Genomic DNA, 18,185 nt, shown 5'->3' with positions numbered 1-18,185 from the left:
CTTTCAGGTGACAAACTTGGTTTACTTTGAAGGCCAAAAAATATGGTGATGAACTAACTGATGAATTGATTCCATGATACAATATTGTCTGGTTGAAATTGGGAGTCACGAAGAGAAAGAGATGGTTCTGGCTGAAGCTAAAAGGCACACAGAGAGGATGTATTTACAGACTTTCCATCTGGTACAAATAGTTCATGAAGCATGAGGAACCCACCAGCTGGATCTGCCGTTAGTCTGTAGAGTTACTGATACCATCTGGGGAATGAAGCCAAAAATGTTATCTTGAATTGTTTGGCTTTGTATTCCCATCCTGGTGTTTCAAAGTGGCCGAGCAGATATTTGACAGTCAAATAAAACACTAGAAATAACAGTAAAAGTCCCCTGCACCCCACCCCAATCACCACCACCAAACAAAATCCATCAGCATTTCCTTACCTCCGCTCCCTCCAGCAAGCTGTTGCCTAGATCTGCCGCTCAAAGGTTGGATGTTTTCACACAGAGGTTTTAGCAAAAGCAAATAAAGATCCAATAGAAAAATAAGCAGGGCAGCCATTCCTGGAGGCTGCTGTCTGTGAGGGCTCCCTGCTTTTGTTTTTGTTTTTTGAGACAGGGTCTCCCTCTGTTACCCAGGCTAGAGCACAGTGGAAGGAACACGGCTTACTGCAGCCTCCACCTCCTGGGCTTAAGCAATCCTCCCACCCGAGCCTCCTGAGTAGCTGGGACTACAGGTGCACACCACCATGCCTAGTTTATTTTATTTTTTAGTTTTTGGAGACATGAGGTCCCATTATGTTGCCCAGACTAGTCTCAAGTGGTCCTCCTGCATCAGCCTCCCAAAGTGCTGGGATAATAGGCTTGAGCTACTGCACCCGGCCCCTTGGCTTTTTAAAAACTTTGAGATATAATTCACATACCACAAAGTTCACCCCTTTAAATGGCACATTTCAGTGGTTGTGCACACGTCACCACTATCTAAGTCAGAACATGTTCATCATTGCAGAAAGAAACCCTGTGTCCCCAAGGAGCCATTTCCCATCTCTTCTCCCCAGCCCCTGGCAACCATGAATCTCTTTTCTGTCTCTATGGTTTTGCTGTTCTGGATCTTACATAGAAAGGGCGTTGTGTAATATTTGTCCTGTTGTGTCTGGTTTCTTTTACTTCAGATACTGTTTTCTAGATTCACCCATGTTGTAGCAGGTGTCAGAACTTCATTCTTTTTATGGATTGATAATATTTCATTGTATGGATACACCTATTCTTTGATTTATTTATTTACTTACTTATTTATGAGACAGGGTCTCACTCTGTTGTCCAGGCTGAAGTGCAGTGGAACGAACATGGCTCACTGCAGCCTTGATCTCCTGGGCTCAAGCAATCTTTCCACCTCAGCCTCCTGAGTAGTTAGGACCACAGGCAGGTGCCACCATATCCTGCTAATTTTCTTTGGCTTTATGTGTGTGTTTTTTAAAAATTTATTTTGAAGAGTTGGGGTCTCCCTATGTTGCCCAGGTTGGTCTTAAACTCCTGTAAATGATCCTCCCACCTTGGCCTCCCAAAGTGCTATGATTATAGGCCTCAGCCACTGCACCTGGCCCATTCTAATTCTGTTAATAACGACTTATGACTGCCCAAAACTCTACCAGGCTGTGTACTAGGAGCTGAGTGGGGTGGAGATACTGGAGATGTGCCAACCTGGCCCTCAAGGATCTCACAGTCTATTGGAGAAAATTAAAATATTTAAAAAAATCATTCTATTCTAATAATAGAACAATCAATGAAAATAGCAATTGGAGAAAACATTGGAGGAAAAGGAAAGAACAAAAGGAAAGCCTTTTGAGAAAAACGAGAAATACAATCAGTATTTTTTTATTGTGGGAAGAATTCCTGTAAAAATGGCAGCTGCCGATTCAGAACTCCAAGTGACATATTGTTAGGTAACATCTGTCAGGCTTTTTGAGGACAGAGCTTGAAGCACAGACTGAGTTTTCAAAATTAACAACAAACGTCTGCAAAAGTATAAAGTGGCCTGGCCTGGTAGTATGAACCTGTATTCCCAGCTACTCAGGAGGCTGAGGAAGGAGGATCATTTGAGGCCAGGAGTTGGAGTCCAGACTGGGCAACATAGTGAGACCCCATCTCTTAAAAAAAAAAGTATAAAGTGGTGGTGGTACTGAGGTGGTGGTTAGGGTCATAAGTTTGCATCTAGTCACCCTTCGAATATCTTAAAATTGCCCATAACATGCAGTCATCACCAGTTTGTATGGTAACCCTATGTAGGAATTTGCATACATTAATCTAAAAAGAATTAAAAAGGCTTTTATTCAGAAATTAAAATTAATTTGCTGCCTAGGACACCTCACATTTTTTAATATTTCCACATCTGACTTTTGGCTCTCATCACCATTGTATTGTTTGGGGACAGTTTTAGGATCCCTTCTAAATCTTTCCTGGTGGGTATGTCTCTGGGGCCACTTACCTGTCACCCCAGAATGTGCTTTCCTTCTGCCAGTGGCGGGGGAAACGCAGGTGTCATTCAGATTTTCCTACCAGAGCTTTACCAGCTTGCAGGCAGCAGGATCCCTGGGACTATGTAAATCCTCACCTACTCACCCTGCCATACCTCCCCAGCCCCTCACTAAGTAGAGGTGAATTTGGGTAAGTTAAGTGTGCATCAAATACTACTTCTGTGCATAAAGTCAAGGAAAACCCCTTACCAGAGCCGCTTTCCTATTGGCTACACCTGATCATTACTATGGCCGATACAGAAAAAAGTTAGCCATGGGCTTCTCCCTATGTAGACCATGGAGATAAAGTTCAACTTGTTCATCATACCCTTCAGACCCTACTGCTTTTGGTTTCACTACAAGACCAGTAGGCTGGCATTGAGCTTTATTAAGTATCTGATATGGTGTCTGGAACTTACTAAGTACTTCACACAAGTTAACTGAATTTCGTCTTAAGCAAATATTCAACACCATTTTAGCCGGGATAGGTGAGTGTTCCTGAGAAGTGTAATTTGTGAAACTCACAAGTAAGTAAGCACAATACTATTTTTTATTTTTAAAAACCTGTGAAGAGTTAAAGGAACATAGGCAATGCAGGACTACGTTGGTTTTGGAACACTGGTGAGTTCCTGGAGCAGGTGATGTGCGGGCCGGGTCTTACATGATAGAACAGCATGGGCAAAGAGGAGACAGAAAATTCAGATGAGGAAGACGCGGTGTTGAGTTAGCACAGGAAGTCTACGTCTTGTTTGGGGACGACTGTGGCTCAGCGTGGTACGGAGGTCTTGCGGGAAGCTGGAGAAGTGGTGAAGGGTTTATAAAGATTCTGCTAAGGCATTTGGGCTTTATCCGGTGGCCAGTGAAAGGCCAGTTAAGGTTTTTAAGTGGAGAGACACTGCAGTTTGCTTGTAGGACCAGCCCAGTGCCTGGGCATGGGAGAAAACACGTAATGCATCGTGTTTTGTGATTGTGGCAGCAGTTTCCATTGAGGGGATCTGTGTCTCCGCTTAGGAAGGCGGAGAGCTGCTGGATGGAGCTGGGTTCCACACCCCGTCACCATTGTGCCTTGTTGCTGAACACTCTCTGCTCATCAAGTCGAGGTGTCTGGATCTGGGAGAATCCTGAAGAGAGTCATTATTAGGGGAGGATTGTGCACCTGAACAGCTTTTGACTCCCTAGATGTGCAGGCACCCAGCTCCTGGACCTGCGCTGGCTCTCAGGAGACCCAGCCCCTTGGTACCTCCTGGTTTCCCTCCAGGGAGCGAGCCAGGGGGGCATGGCCTGGCAGGAGGGGTGGGGCCTGGGTGGAGCTTATAGGGCCTGGCTGGGACTGTGTTTTGGGGTGGGGCCTGGTGAGAGGGAAGGGGCAGAGTCTGGCAGGAGGGATGTGGCTACTAAGGGCAGGGCATTTCTGGTGGGAGCAAGAGTATAGATCTTTCCTGGAAGACGAGTGTGCTAGTACACAAACTTGCAAGATTTAGGGATCATCCTGGGGAGAAGCCCAGGCCGGTGAGGCTGAGGCTTAGGGCTTGTTGGGAGTGGAGGGGTCGTGGTTAGGATAGAACACAGGTGCTATGTTCCCACACAGGTGGGGCGAGGCCCATTCAGAGCCCAGGAACATGGCCAGAAAGGAGCATAGCTGTCTCTCCCACAATGCCTTTTATCTCCCCAATTCCATACCACACCCACCCCGCCATTCTTGGTTCGACCCTCAATCCTCCCTACTCTCCCACAATTCTGTTTCTCTCATAATTCCCTGTCTCTCCCACAATTCCGTGTATCTCCCTGTATTTTCCCCAATTCTGTATTTCTCCCAGAGTTCCATGGCTCTCCCATAATTTGGCATTCTTTCCCACAGTCACCTGTCTGTCTCACAATTCTTTTTTCTCTCATAATTCCCTATTTCTCTCACAACAACATTCCCCTAACAATTGTTTTCTCCCACAATTCTCCATTCTATTTTTTCTTGAAAATCTGTTTTCTTCTATAACCTATTTTCTTTTTCATTCTTTTTTTTTTTTTTCTGAGACGGAGTTTTGCTCTTGTTGCCCAGACTGGAGTGCAATGGCGTGATCTCAGCTTACCACAACCTCCGCCTCCTGGGTTCAAATGATTCTCCTGCCTCAGCCTCCTGAGTAGCTGGGATTACAGGCACCTACCATCACGCCCAGCTAATTTTTGTATTTTTAGTAGAGATAGGGTTTCACCATGTTAGCCAGGCTGGTCTGGAACTCCTGACTTTGTGATCTGCCCACCTCGGCCTCCCAAAGTTTTGGAATTACAGGCGTGAGCCACCACGTCAGGCCTCTTCTATAATCTATTTTCTACCACAATCTGTCTCTCCTGCAGTTCTGCATTCTCCACTCTAATTTGTTCTCTCCCACAAGTATCCATTCTCTACCACAATTCCGGCCTGTCCCTCAATTCCTCCTTTTTCCCATAATTCTCCATTCTTCCCAATAATCTTTTTTTTCCCCACAGTTCTCTTTCTCACAATACCTTGAGTCCCCCACAATCCTAATCTTTCCCACAATTCCTCGTTTCTCCCACAATCCCTTTTTACAATTTTTCATAATGCCGTGAATCTCCCATAATACCTGGAATCTCCTACAAGCCTTGTCTTTCCCACAATTCTGTGTTTCTCCCATGGTACCTTGAGTCTCCCACAACCCCCATCTTTCCCATGATTGCTTTTTTCTCCCACAATACAGCTTCACAATTTTCCATAATGCCTTGTGTTTCCCACAATACCTTGTGTCTCCCACAATCCTTGTCTTTCTCCAGCAATTTCCTGTTTCTCCCACTGTACCATATTTCTCTAACAATTTATTCTTTCCCACATTTCTCTTCTTTCTCTCAGAATTTGCCATTCTTTTTTTTTTTTTTTTTTGAGATGATGTCTCATTCACTCTGTTGCCCAGGGTGAGTACAGTGGCACGACCTCAGCTTACTGCAACCTCCACCTCTTGGGCTCAAGTGATTCTTGTGCCTCAGCCTCCAGAGTAGCTGGGACTACAGGAGCACGCCACCATGCCTGGCTAATTTTGTATTTTTAGTAGAGGTGGGGTTTCGCCATGTTGGCCAGGCTAGTTTCAAACTCCTGACCTCAAGTGATCTGCCCACTTTGGTCTCCCAAAGTGCTGGGATTATAGATGTGAGTCACCGTGCCTGACCAATTCTCCATTCTTCTATTTCAGAAATCTTTCTTTTATAATTGTATTCTCTCTATACCACATTCTCTCTGCCCTGTAATTCCATTTCTCCTACAACTAATTCTGCACCATAATTCCTTTTCTCCCAAGATTCAGTATTCTCTCCCGCCATTTCCTGCTTTTCCCACAATTGCGGCTCTTTCCCACAATTCTGTATTCCCACCCATAGTCCTGTATGTTTCCTACAAGTCTGTCTTTCTCACAATGCCTTGTTTTCCCATACTTCTTTGTTTCTCCCACAACTCTCTGTTCTCCACAATTCCTGTCCTTCACACAATTCCCTGCTCTCCCATAATTCCTTATTTCTCCCACAATCTTGGTCGTTCCTACAATCCTCTGTTTCCTCCCATAATTCCCTGTTCATCTCACAATCCCTGTCTTTCTCATGGTTCTCTGGTCTCTCCCACAGTTCCCTGTTTCTCTCATTCAGTCCCCATTTATCCAACAATCTTTGTCTTTGCCACAGATTCTCTATTTCTCCTACAATTTTTTATTCTTATCTTTCACAAATCTCTTTTTCTATAATTCTGCTGTCTATTGTCTCACATGCAATTCTTTTATAATTTTTCATTTTCTGCCATAATTTCTCTCCCCAAATTCAACATTCTCCTTCACAATTCCTGACCTTTCCTCACAATTTCATCACCTTCCCATAACTTTCTAGTCTTTCCCATTAATCCTTTGTGCCTGGCGCAGTTCTCCTTTCTGCAATATCTTGCCTTCCACAATTCCTTTCGTCCACAATTCCTTATATTGCCCACAATTACCTATTCCCTCCCACAATTCTCTGTTCTCTGCTCTCTCTCACAAATTTCTATTCTCTCCTACAATTCCATTTTCTCCCATGATTTTTTTATTCCTCACACTTCCCTGGCTCTCTCCAAATTCCCTTTCTGTCTCACAGCGCCTCATTCTCACTAAAATTCTTATTTTTTCTACATTTTTCTTTTCTCTTCCAAAATACCCTGTCTTTCCCATAATCCTTTTTCTCTTGTAAGTCTCGGTTTTCCACCATTTTTTCCCCCATGATTCTGTCCTTTCCCATAATTCTTTCCTCTCCCTCCAAATTCTGTTCCCTTCCACACTTTCCCATTATCCTCCATATTTCTCCATCATTCTTGTACATCTCCATGGTTTCTCTTCTAAGATTCTCCTTCCTTTTTTTTTTTTTTTTTTTTTTTTTTTTTTTTTGTTTTTGAGACAGACTCTTGCTCTGTTGCCCAGGCTGGAGTGCAGTAGCATGATTTCAGCTCACTGCAACCTCTGCCTCTCAGGCTCAAGCAATTCTCCTGCCTCAGGCTCCCTAGTAGTTCCAGCTACTTTTTTTGTATTTTTCGTAGAGATGCGGTTTCACCATTTTGGCTAGGCTAGTCTTGAACTCCTGACCTCAAGTGATCTGCCCACCTTGGCCTCCCAAAGTGCTGGGATTACAGGCATGAGCCACGGCGCCCAGCCTAAGATTCTCCTTTCTCTATCGCATTTTGTCTCTCCTACAAATTCTCTTTACGCAAATTTCCTTTGTGTCTCACAAAGGAAATTATTCTCCCCAGAATTCCAATTTCCCCACTCCTTTCTGTTCTGTCCCACAATTCTCTATCTCTCCCACAATTCCTTCTTTTCCACAGTTCTCGCTCAATTCCCCCACTATTTCCTGTTTATGATTTTCCATAATTCCTTGCGTCTCCCACAGTACGTTAAGTCTCACACAATTCCTTGTGTCTCCTAATTCCTTGTGATTGTCAAAATTCCTCTTATTGCTAACAGTTCCCCATTCTCTTCCACAGTTCTCCATTCTCCCCCATAGCTCCCATCTCTTCCCGAATTCACTTTCCCAAATTCACTTTGTCTCCTGTAATTCCTCATTTTCCCCAGAATTCTCATTATTTCCCACAATCATCCTCCCTCATAATCTTTTATCTCTCTCACAGTCCCTTGTTTTTCTCACAATTTCTGTCTCCCTGTTGTCCTTTGGATGTTATTTAGCCTTTTCTGTGTGTATACCTGGATTTTAATAACCCACTGAAACAGAAGTCTGTTGGGATATGGAATTTAAAATATAAAAAAGCTTTTGAAATATAAATAAGTGTTCTTTCAAAGCACTTCTTTCAAGACAGCAAACACCCAAAGCCCCAGCCCTTCCCCTTCGCGTGCCTGTTACCTTCTCATAGTTTCAACAGAGCCCTGTTGATTCATTCAAATACTGACAGCAACAAGTGAGTGGGAGAGAGTGGGGTGCTTTGGACCAGTTGGAGCTTGTTTCCACAAGTAAGCTGTAGAGATAAATGTGGGCACATGGAGGAAGGTAGGAAAGGCAGAAGTACCTGTGAGGGACAGACCCTTTTCTGGAACAGGAGGAGTCATACTTCAAACAGGAGCCTTTGGGGCACTCAGTGGGCTGCCTTTCAAGGCTGCTTCTTTTCACTGCCTCTGAAAAGCCATCATGTTAGCATGGACTTCTCTTCCCCTCCATAATTTGCAAAATTTATAGTAAGCTGTTAGACCAGCCCCCTCCCAATGGTAAGGCCCCTTATCTAGCACCATGCATACACAGAATTTTTTCAGCAGCCTATTCTCCAAGTAGCACCCTGAGACACTGCCCAAGAAATGGACATTATTCCACTCCTCTGCAAAACCCACCCAGCTCACGTGAAGTCTCAGCTTGGGCTCTAGGAGATCAGCTTTCCCGTCAGAGGTCTGCTGTTACTTCCCCTCTCCCTAAAAGTAACACCTGGTATCTCCATCAACTGTAGTTGCTATGAGGGTGTGGAAGAGAACATACCCTAGGGCCTTGGACTTTGTTGAGCTGGCCAGATCAAATTTAACACCTTGAAGTGGAGTTGGGCCAGGTGTCATGTTTTCTATGGTTCATGCTCAGTGCCCGCTGGTTGGGGTTTCAGTTCTAGGACTTCAAAGTTTTCAGGGGATCTGAGAAAGGCAGTTGAGGGCACAAGGTACATCCAATATACAGTCATGCATCCCTTAACGATGAAGATACATTCTGAGAAATGCATGTTAGGCAATTTCATTGCTGTGTGAACACCGCAGAGTTCACTTAAACAAACCTAGAGGGTATACCCAACTACATACCTGGGCTAGATGGTATAGCCTCTTGCTCCTAAGCTACAAACCTGTAAAGCATGTTACTGCACTGAATACTGTAGGCAATTGTAGCACAGTAATACTTGTATATATAAACATGGCTAAATATAGACAAGGTACAGTACAAATGCAGTATTATAATCTTATGGGACCACTGTCATATATGTGGAATGTTGTTGACCAAAAGGTTATTATGTGGTGCATGGCTGTATGTCCAAATCTCAGTACTGCATGGGGCCGAGAGAATACAAACAACCTGCCTGGACTTGCAAGGCTCATTAAAGGGGCCATGAGGAAGGGGGCTGGCCCTCAGGTACCATGAGGTCACTGGGATGTGCATTTCCTGCAGGGATGTTAGATCTTCACAGATTTTGCAACAATTGGGAATTAGTCAACATCTTCCAACAGCCTAGTTGAATTATCTTCTCAGAGACTTGCTCAGCCAGCATGTTCCCTGCTCACAGAGACCTTTAAGACCAGCAGAGAAAACCCTTGGAAATTCAAGGCTGCTGGAAAGCACTCATTGAACTGAGCACAGGCAGGCTGAACTGGGGCAGCTCCCTCCCAGCAGAATTTGCTTCAAGAAAGTTGTCATGCATAAATATTCTCTTCTGTGGAGCCCTAGGGAGAGGATGAAAGCACTAGAAATTCTTCAAAGCCACAGGACCCAGAACATGTCCCAAAGTGTGAGGTCACGGGGGAGTGTCCTCAGTCCAGGCCTTGATCACAAGCCACCATGTGACACCCCAGCCCAGAGTCTATTTGAAAAGAACCACAGAAATCACAAATGAGTTCCCATGAATCCAGATGTCCTCATAAACAGTGTGTGACCCTGTTAGAATCAAGTCTTTTTGAAGTGCCACCAGCCCCCTTCCAGCAAGAATGTTGCTCCGGAACTGGAAGGCTCCTTTAGAAGTTTTCCCAGCTGGTGTCTGGGCTCCAGGAAAAGCAGGTTCACCACACTAACAAAGCCACCCTCTCCACCATCCTTGTCGGCTACCCAGACTCTCCTCAGGATCTGGCTGGGCGATCTACAGCCAGATCCATCCTCCCCACATCCTTGAATCCCTTTACCTGCTCTTCAAGCAGCTCATCACACTTGATCTGAGTTACTCAGACCAAGATTATCCAGGACTCATCTTAATCCAAACCTGAGAGGAAGATCTGAGTGCCATGTCCTCCCACAGCCCATAGTGCTTGTGTGTGTGTGGGCAGGTGCATGTGTATGTGTTGGGGGGACACATATTGCAATTGCCTTTTTTTTGAGGTGGGATCTCACTCTGTTGCCCAGGCTGGAGTGCAGTGGCATGATCACAGCTCACTGCAACTTCAAACTCCTGGGCTTAAGAGATCCTTCCACCTCAGCCTCCCAAGTAGCTGGGACCACAGGCACATGCAATCATGCCTTTTTTTTTTAAAAAAAAAAAAAAAAAAAAAAAAAAAGAGATAGGGTCTGTGTTACTCAGACTGGTCTCACACTCGAGTGATCCTCCTGATTCGGCCTCCCAAAGTGCTAGGGTTACAGCTGGAGCCATCGCGCCCAGCCCACACTTGCCTTCTTGGTAATATTGTCATCTCTTGCTATAGCTCAGGCTTCCCTAATCCTTTCCAAGCACATCTCTCCTGATGTCTCAAGTTCTCACTTCCTCTTTTCTATATAAGTCTAATGTTTCTTTTTTTTTTTTTTTTTTTTGTTCCTTAATATGTCCTCTCAAACTCTGCATGTATCTTTTAAAATTGTGCTTGTTCCTGCCCTTCTTTATACTCATGTCTTAATGAGTGCTCCAAGGTACTAGTGCTGCATCCCGTTGCTGTCAAGGCACCTACATGACTGTACTGACCCATTCCCCATGTTTATTGGGCATCCTCTACATGCCAGGTGTTGTCTGGGGCATTAGGCACACTATGGTGACTAAGACACATTCCCTGTCCACTGAGACTCTCTGCTCTAGTGGCAGAGACAGGATGGAAAACACAAATAATGACATCGTATTCCAGCCAGGTAGTGGGACATGCCATGAAGAAAAACCAGGGAGGAGGTAGGGGCGTGGTTTTAGAGAGGGTATCATGAGTCTCCCTGAGCATGACGTAATATTAGAATTGAGACCTTAATGAAGTGTAGGAGCCATGAGAAAATCAGAAGAGCTTTACAGGCAGAAAAAGAGAGGTGCAAATGTCCTGTGGCAGGACCAAGCCTGGAGTGAGAGGGAGAGAGGCAGTGTGCTTGAGGGTGTGAGGGAACTGAGAGGGACACAGACTAAGCTGCGATTGTCAGGAAGGCCCATGGGTGGAGGGCTTTGGAGGCTTTTTGGAGTGCAGTCACTTGCCCCATCTGTTGTTAGGAAGGCCACCCTCTGCTGTGTCTTCTACCTTTGTATTACCCACTTAAAGCCTATAACCTGTGTTGCGGCTGGAGCAAGTACTCTAGGATATTTGGGGATTGAAAGAATAATTCTGACATTGGTTCCAAAGGGTCTCACAGATTCTGAAGGAAGATGTGTTGCTGGAATTGATGCAGGATTTTATTCTTGGTCACTTTGCAAGCTGGGGACCTCTGGCTGGTGATGCCCTGCCCAGGCCTCGCTCGGCCATGCTACCTGTCGCAGCAGACGGCCTGCCCACCCGGCTCGCCTGGGCCAAGTCTGGCTTGCACACCAGTTCTCAAGTTCTTGTCCCATGCCCAAGAAGAATGAGGATGCACTGACTATAGAAGAGTGAGCGAGGCAGGGAGTTTTGAGTAATGAAACTGCTTTCAGCAGAGAGGGGATGCAGGAGTGGTCCCCCTACCAGAAGGCAGGAAGGTTTCCCTAATGTGGCTGAGTCCAGGGCTTTTATGGGCTTGGAATTGGGGAGGGGCAGGCCTTAGGTAGTATTGGAAAAGGGAATGTTCAATTGGTTAAAAGGCATTATTCAGAAAGAATCAATTGAGAAAGGACAGGAACAGAAGTTCTCACTTTGGGTTGCAGGTTTCATCTGGGACCAGCAGTCCAGTCTTTCAGCCTTCAGGCTGTTTTTGGCTTGAAGGTGGGGTTGAAACCCCAAACCAGAGACCTGCCCCTATCTGCCTAGGCATTTGGCTGCCTCCTATCACTATCAGAATGATGACTGACATCCAGGATTACTCTTTCAATGGAAGTGGTGTTAACTTTCATACTGCTGATTGCTGCCTACATTTTTCTCCCTCTCTGTAGTGTGTTTGCTTTTTGTAAATCTTGTCACATTCTGGAAGGAGGACAGGAGAAAGGGGAAAATTGATTAATAGAGAAAGAAAACAGGACAAAAGGAAATAACAATGAAATCAAAGAAAGCCAGGTAGAATTAGCCCCACATAGTTAAAATGGATTAGTAGTTTGGCTTTGGGCTTTCAAGATGGGGAGTAAAGAGAAAAATGTGACCAGTTACAAGATTCTTCATGATTTAAAAGAAAACATTGTGCATGGAAGCAAACTGCCCTGAAATCCAGGCCTGAGAAAAATGTCTCCAGCAATTTCTCATGAAGGGAATGCTAAGCATATTTGGACAAATACATTCTGGTATTTACAAAAATATCATTCGTCACTTTATCATCTTATCTAGGGTCACAATCAGAACAAATGAGCCCAATTTGACAGAGTTACCAGGCATGTACTACTGTGTATTTAGTTGGGCATTGAGAGATGAGTTTTCCATGAGTAGAGTTAGATGCTGACAGGGAGGAGCTACTTGCTAAAACCATATGGCATCGTCCATGAAAAGACAATTGGGAGGTGGCGTAGTTTTACAGAGTGGTGGTCTCCCTCCCTTTGGGCACTTCCTGGAATTGAGTGTAGGTAGCCAGGCAACCATAGGGTCCCTGTTGTGTGAGTTACCATCCTCAGTAGAAGCTGTACCAGTGGTCACAAGAGTGTGCTCTGCTCCTAAATCAAACAGCATGTGTCCTGGGGCTCCGAAACCTTCCTAAACCATCAGTTGTGTCACCTGCAGCATCTGTGCTGCAGTCACCTATCAACTAGCCTAGATGATTCTGTAGGGCTTGTTTCATCCATTGTAATGATTTAGTAAAATGTAGATGGAAAGTTGATGTAGATTTCCACACCTCCTTTTCTTTCTTTTTTTTTTTTTTTTTTTTTTTTTTTTGCAGATGAGATGAATGCTAGGACTTTGACCAAAGTTGGTACATGAAAAACTCCATGCACTGAATACTGAGCATTTTCTGAAGCTGATGACAAACCTGTTAGGATGCAGACACTGTCACAGTCTTTTGTCTTTTCCTCTCCAGGTTCTGATGCCAGTACAATTGAAATTCACACTGCAAGTGAATCCTGCAACAAAAATGAGGCTGACCCTGCTCTCCCAACCCATGGAGACCTATGAAGGGGATGTGCTGGGGGTCCAGATCCCATATTCCTCAGACTCTGTAATTCTTGTTCTTTAGAACTGTGTTCTCACCTTCCCATCACTGTACTGCCAAAGTGTAGCAGCCCCCAAACCTTGCTCTCATCACCAGTTAGAGCTTCTTCCTGAAGAGCCTTTAGGATAGGAGAAATGATTCATGCATATGCGTGTGGGAATGGAAGAGCCCCCTCCAGACCACTCTACAGCTTCTCTACCCTCTTAGTTGCCACTAGGAAGTTTTCTGAGGCTGGCTGTAAAGTAAGTGTAAGGTCCAAGTCCTTGGGAAAGTAGTTAAATAAAATAGTTATGACTAGGCTCCCAGCCTGACTTGGATTCTGTCTTAACACTTCTAGCAAAAGAAAATGTATGTACAGTTATGCATTGCTTAATGATGAGGATGAGTTCTGAGAAATATATCGTTAGGTGATATCACTGTTGTGTGAATACCATAGAGCATACTTACACAAACCTAGATGGTACAGGCTACAGCACACTTATGCTATACGGTAGAGCCTATGGCTCCTACACTACAAACCTGAACATCATGTGACTGTACCAAATACTGTAGACAACTGTAACACATTGGTATTTGTGTATCTAAACATACCTAAACATAGAAAAGTTGCAGTAAAGATGTGATTTCTAGAGGAAATGCTCTTGACTAAGCTTATTGATGATGCCAAACAGCAGCAAGGTAGAGATGCAGCAGAATGAATAGGGAACCAGGGCCCCGTGGAGCAGCAGCACAGCCTGGCCTCCTAACACACACTAGGGGGCAGAGAAGACAGCATGACTTTGCTCACAAATTTAGCCTCATGCTGTGTTGAGTAATGACATAGTCTAAGGAATACTTAGAACCTGACTAATACCCATATTTCCATCATGGTCATTAAGATATATGAGGGAACTTCAAAAGTTTTCAATAAACTTCAAAAATTTCACTGAAATCCCAGCACTTTGGGAGGCCAAGACGGGCGGATCACGAGGTCAGGAGATTGAGACCATCCTGGCTAACCCGGTGAAACCCCGTCTCTACTAAAAAAATACAAAAAACTAGCCGGGCGAGGTGGCGGGCGCCTGTAGTCCCAGCTACTTGGGAGGCTGAGGCAGAAGAATGGCGTGAACCTGGGAGGCGGAGCTTGCAGTGAGCTGAGATCCGGCCACTGCACTCCAGCCTGGGCGACAGAGCGAGACTCCGTCTCAAAAAAAAAAAAAAATTTTTCACTGAAAAATGAAAAGATGAAAATGAAAAACAGAAACATTATTTCTCAACATAGGCTCCATCAAGGTCAAGATACTTTGTAAGTGATGACACCAGCCATGTAGTCCATCCCTAAAGAACTGAGGGTCCTGGGAATTTAACCATGTCAGTGCAGTCTTTTTTACACTATTAACTGAAGAAAAATGGGTGCCCTTTAAAGATTAGGAAAGAAAAATAAGTCAGAAGGAGGCAAATCAGGAATGTAAGGTGGATGTCTAGTGATTTCTCATTGAAACTCTTGCAGAATTGGCCTTGTTTGATGAGAGGAATGAGTGGAAGCATTGCTGTGGTGGAGGACTCCCTGGCAAAGCTTTCCAGGACATTTTTCTGCTAAAGCTTTGGCTAATTTTCTCAAAACATTCTCATAACAAGCAGATGTTACTGTTCTTTGGCCATCCAGAAAGTCAACAAGTAAAATGCCTTGAGCATCCTGAAAAACTGTTGCCCTGACCTCTGCTCTTGGCCAGTCTGCTTTGCTTTGACTGAACCACTTTTGCCTCCTGGTAGTCATTGCTTTGATTGTGCTTTGTCTTCAGGATGGTAATCGGAAATCCATGCTTCATCTCCTGTTACAATTCTTCAAAGAAATGCTACAGGATCTTGATCCCATTTGGTTAAAATTTCCATCAAAAGCTCAGCTTTTGTCTGCAGCTGACCTGGGTGCAACAGTTTTGGCACCCATAGAGTGCAAAGTTTGCTCAATTTTAATGTTTCAGTCAGAATTGTGTAAGATGAACCAGTTGAGATGTCTATGGTGTTGGTTATTGTCTGTACTGTTAATTGCTTGTCCTCTTCTATTAGGGCATGAACAAGATAAATTTTTTCATCACACCTTGATGTGGATGGTTTGCCACGGTGGGCTTCATCTTAAACATCATCTCATCTATTCTTAAAATGAGTTATCCACCATTTGTAAACTGATTTATTTAGGGCACTGTTTCCATAAACTATTCATAAAGCATCAATGATTTCACCATTTGTCCACTCAAACTTCATAAATTTGATGCTTGCTCTCATTTCAATTTTAACAATTTATGTTGCTCTGATAGAGGCTCTTTTCAGGCTGATGTCTTATCCTTTTTAGTGCCTCAAACTAGATCCTGTTAAGACAAATTAGTATGAGTTTATGTTGATGCAAAACGTTTTTGAAATCCATGTAGTTTTTTCATAATATGTATGTCCATGAACTTTTTGAAGCTCTTTTTTTTTCCTCCCCAAAATGTTGCAGCATGCAGTGGGATTATAATCCACCACTATGTATATAGAAAAGCAAGACAGAACTATCTTCTCAGGACACTGCAGACAGCTCTGCCATGTGACACCTCCCTTCATATCAAGATTAGGACTCCTTTTCTTCTAGAAGAGTCCAGCAAGTTTCTGCATTTGCACTTCTGGAGTCACAAGGCTGCAGATGAATTATGAACACAACATGAGGTAGTGCCTGCCCAGGGCTGTCCCAGCTCTCTGGATAACCATTGCTTCACCTTCCCAGGGTGAGCCTGGGCTAGGCCACGCTGACCTTGATCAAAGGTATCAAGGAGATGTGAAGTTTTAGATTTTCTAGGGGAATCTGCATCCTTCATCTAAGTAGTGCCATTCTGTCTGCCCTCTCCCCCAGGGTCAGAAGCCCTTCCTCTGTTTCAGGATCCCCTCTTACCTGATGAAGCAGTCCTACCACCCCATTCAAAAAGCAAAGAGGCCAGCTGCTGGCTTTTCCAGCCTCCCTTGCAGCTAGAGCAAGGCATGTGACCTGGCAGAGCCAATCAGGCATGTCTTACATGTTAGAAGCTTGTGCCTCAGGGAATGGGCTGCAGAGAAACACTTCTGAAGCCTTGGCAGCAGGCAGGCCCACTTTGGGAGGTAGCATTGGGTATGCCTCCAGGGCCAGTCCAGCATCCAGTATCGGGGTGTGGGCAGCACCCAGTTCCATCTCTCATCTTCATGAGCCTAGTCCTGTAGACTGCTCTTGGCAGTTCCTATTTGGCCTCTGATCCCAGTTCTCTGGTTTCTTAAAGCTGCCCAATATCTGGCTCATTCATTCCTGTGGGCTTACGTTAGCTAGAGTCAGGTTTTGAAGCTCTCAAACAAGAACCCTGAGATCTGAGTATCCAGCCAAGATGAGGACTCCCAGATGGGGCACCAAGCATCACCAGCTGATATTCATGCATATGTCATCTTTAACCTAGTGAGCTGAGTGAGAGGGTGAGGCACTGGGCCAGGCCTAGGTACTGGGGACAGAAAAATTATCAGGATGTGTATTAAGGCAACCTAGGGAATGAGGAGACAACAGAGCAAACAAATGATGAACTGAGATGATGGCCAGCCTTGGTTGAGTGACCTCCCTGTAAGGCTGGTTACTGCAGGGGATGTGCTTGTTCTGTTACTGTTTAAAGATGGCAGGTGCTCAAGTACCTTGGGGTGCTACAGGAATGATCCAGTGGAGAGAAAGCGATGATTATGATGGAAGGAAAGTTCTTGAAGAAGTGAGAAGGAACTGGGATCTACAGCTAGGGGTTTGGGTTGGCCTGTGACAAGAAGGCAACAACAGAGGTGTAGCTGGGAGCATAGTTTGAGTGGAAAGGGGAGACTGTTCCCATCAGATAGCTTTCACTTGATTTTAATTTCCTGGCCAGTTTATCAATTCCACCATCAATTTTTTTTTTTTTTTAAGAGACAGGGTTGGCGGGGCGTGGTGGCTCACACCTTTAATCTTAGTACTTTGAGGCTGAGGTGGATCACTTGAGGCCAGGAGTTCAAGACTAGCCTGGCCAACATGTGAAAAAAACATCTCTACTAAACATACAAAAATTAGCTGGGCGTGGTGGCACACACCTATATCCCAGCTACTCAGGAGGCTGAGACATGAGAATTGCTTGAGCCTGGGAGGCAGACGCTACAGTGAACCAGGACAGCACCACTGCACTCCCCGCTTGGTGACAAAGCGAGACCCTGTCTCAAAAAAAAAAAAAAAAAAAAAAAAAAAAGAGTCTTGCTGTGTCACCCAGGCTGGAGTGCAGTGGCGCCATCGTGGTTCATTGCAGCCTCGATTTTCTGGGCTCAAGCGATCTTCAGCGTCCCAAGTAGCTGAGACCACAGGCACTCGCCACCACGCCCAGCTAATTTTTATGTAGAGATAGGGGGTCTCACCATGTTGCTCAGGGTAAAAAACTTTTTAGTAGCCTATTAATTTGCTCCATTTCACAGTAAGATATCATCATGTGCAGGTGTGTTGTTACAAAAGAACGCATACACCCAGCTGTTTGTTTCCCACAGTGTCTCAAGATAAGTACCTTTTGCATAGTAACTCTGTTCCTAACCAAAGCCTCCATTCTCCAGAGTATTTGTTTCACGTTCTAGCTGAAGGTTGGTCCTACAGATAACATCCTCCCTCCCCATACCCACCGTTCCTTCTCTACATTATTCTCCAGATGGAACTTCTTGCCTTGCTTACCATGCTGTAGATGAGACACTTCAGAGACAAAGGACCCACATTGCACAAAAACTGGCTCAGTCATCTTTTTTAAGGGCACAAATCTGTTCTCCACCCCCTCCTACCCTTTTCCTGTATTTCACAAGGGACTTCCGGGTTTCCACCAGACACCCATCATCAACAGTCAGCTTCCAGAGAGAGTTTGTGCACAGAGAGCTTTCTGTGAACACAAAGAATGTTCTCTGATACCCTTTTGAAACAGCACCAAGATGGGGCAATTTAAAAAAAAAAGCGAGATCTCTGTT

General features: G+C 44.7%; 2 protein-coding genes across 2 annotated transcripts in view; one reads left to right on the top strand and one right to left on the bottom strand.

Annotated features, from left to right (window-relative positions):
* CLCN4 (chloride voltage-gated channel 4) overlaps nt 1-7,358 on the bottom strand; it is a 508,359-nt gene extending 501,001 nt beyond the window's left edge. The window contains exon 1 of the mRNA XM_050776582.1: nt 7,355-7,358. The gene's annotated coding sequence lies outside the window, so the exon portion shown is untranslated. The remainder of the gene's footprint in view (nt 1-7,354) is intronic.
* The window catches only part of GPR143 (G protein-coupled receptor 143), a 41,795-nt gene extending 28,294 nt beyond the window's left edge, over nt 1-13,501 (top strand). Inside the window, 1 exon segment of the mRNA XM_050776590.1 lies at nt 13,074-13,501. Coding sequence (XP_050632547.1) covers nt 13,074-13,168 — 95 coding nt within the window. The 3' untranslated portion in view covers nt 13,169-13,501.
* The last annotated feature ends 4,684 nt before the right edge of the window (nt 13,502-18,185 follow it).

The sequence above is a fragment of the Macaca thibetana genome, chromosome X, assembly GCF_024542745.1.
Source record: "Macaca thibetana thibetana isolate TM-01 chromosome X, ASM2454274v1, whole genome shotgun sequence".
Taxonomy (NCBI): domain Eukaryota; kingdom Metazoa; phylum Chordata; class Mammalia; order Primates; family Cercopithecidae; genus Macaca; species Macaca thibetana.
The sequence above is the reverse complement of the archived record's forward strand: the minus strand, read 5'-3'. Positions and strand labels throughout refer to the sequence as shown.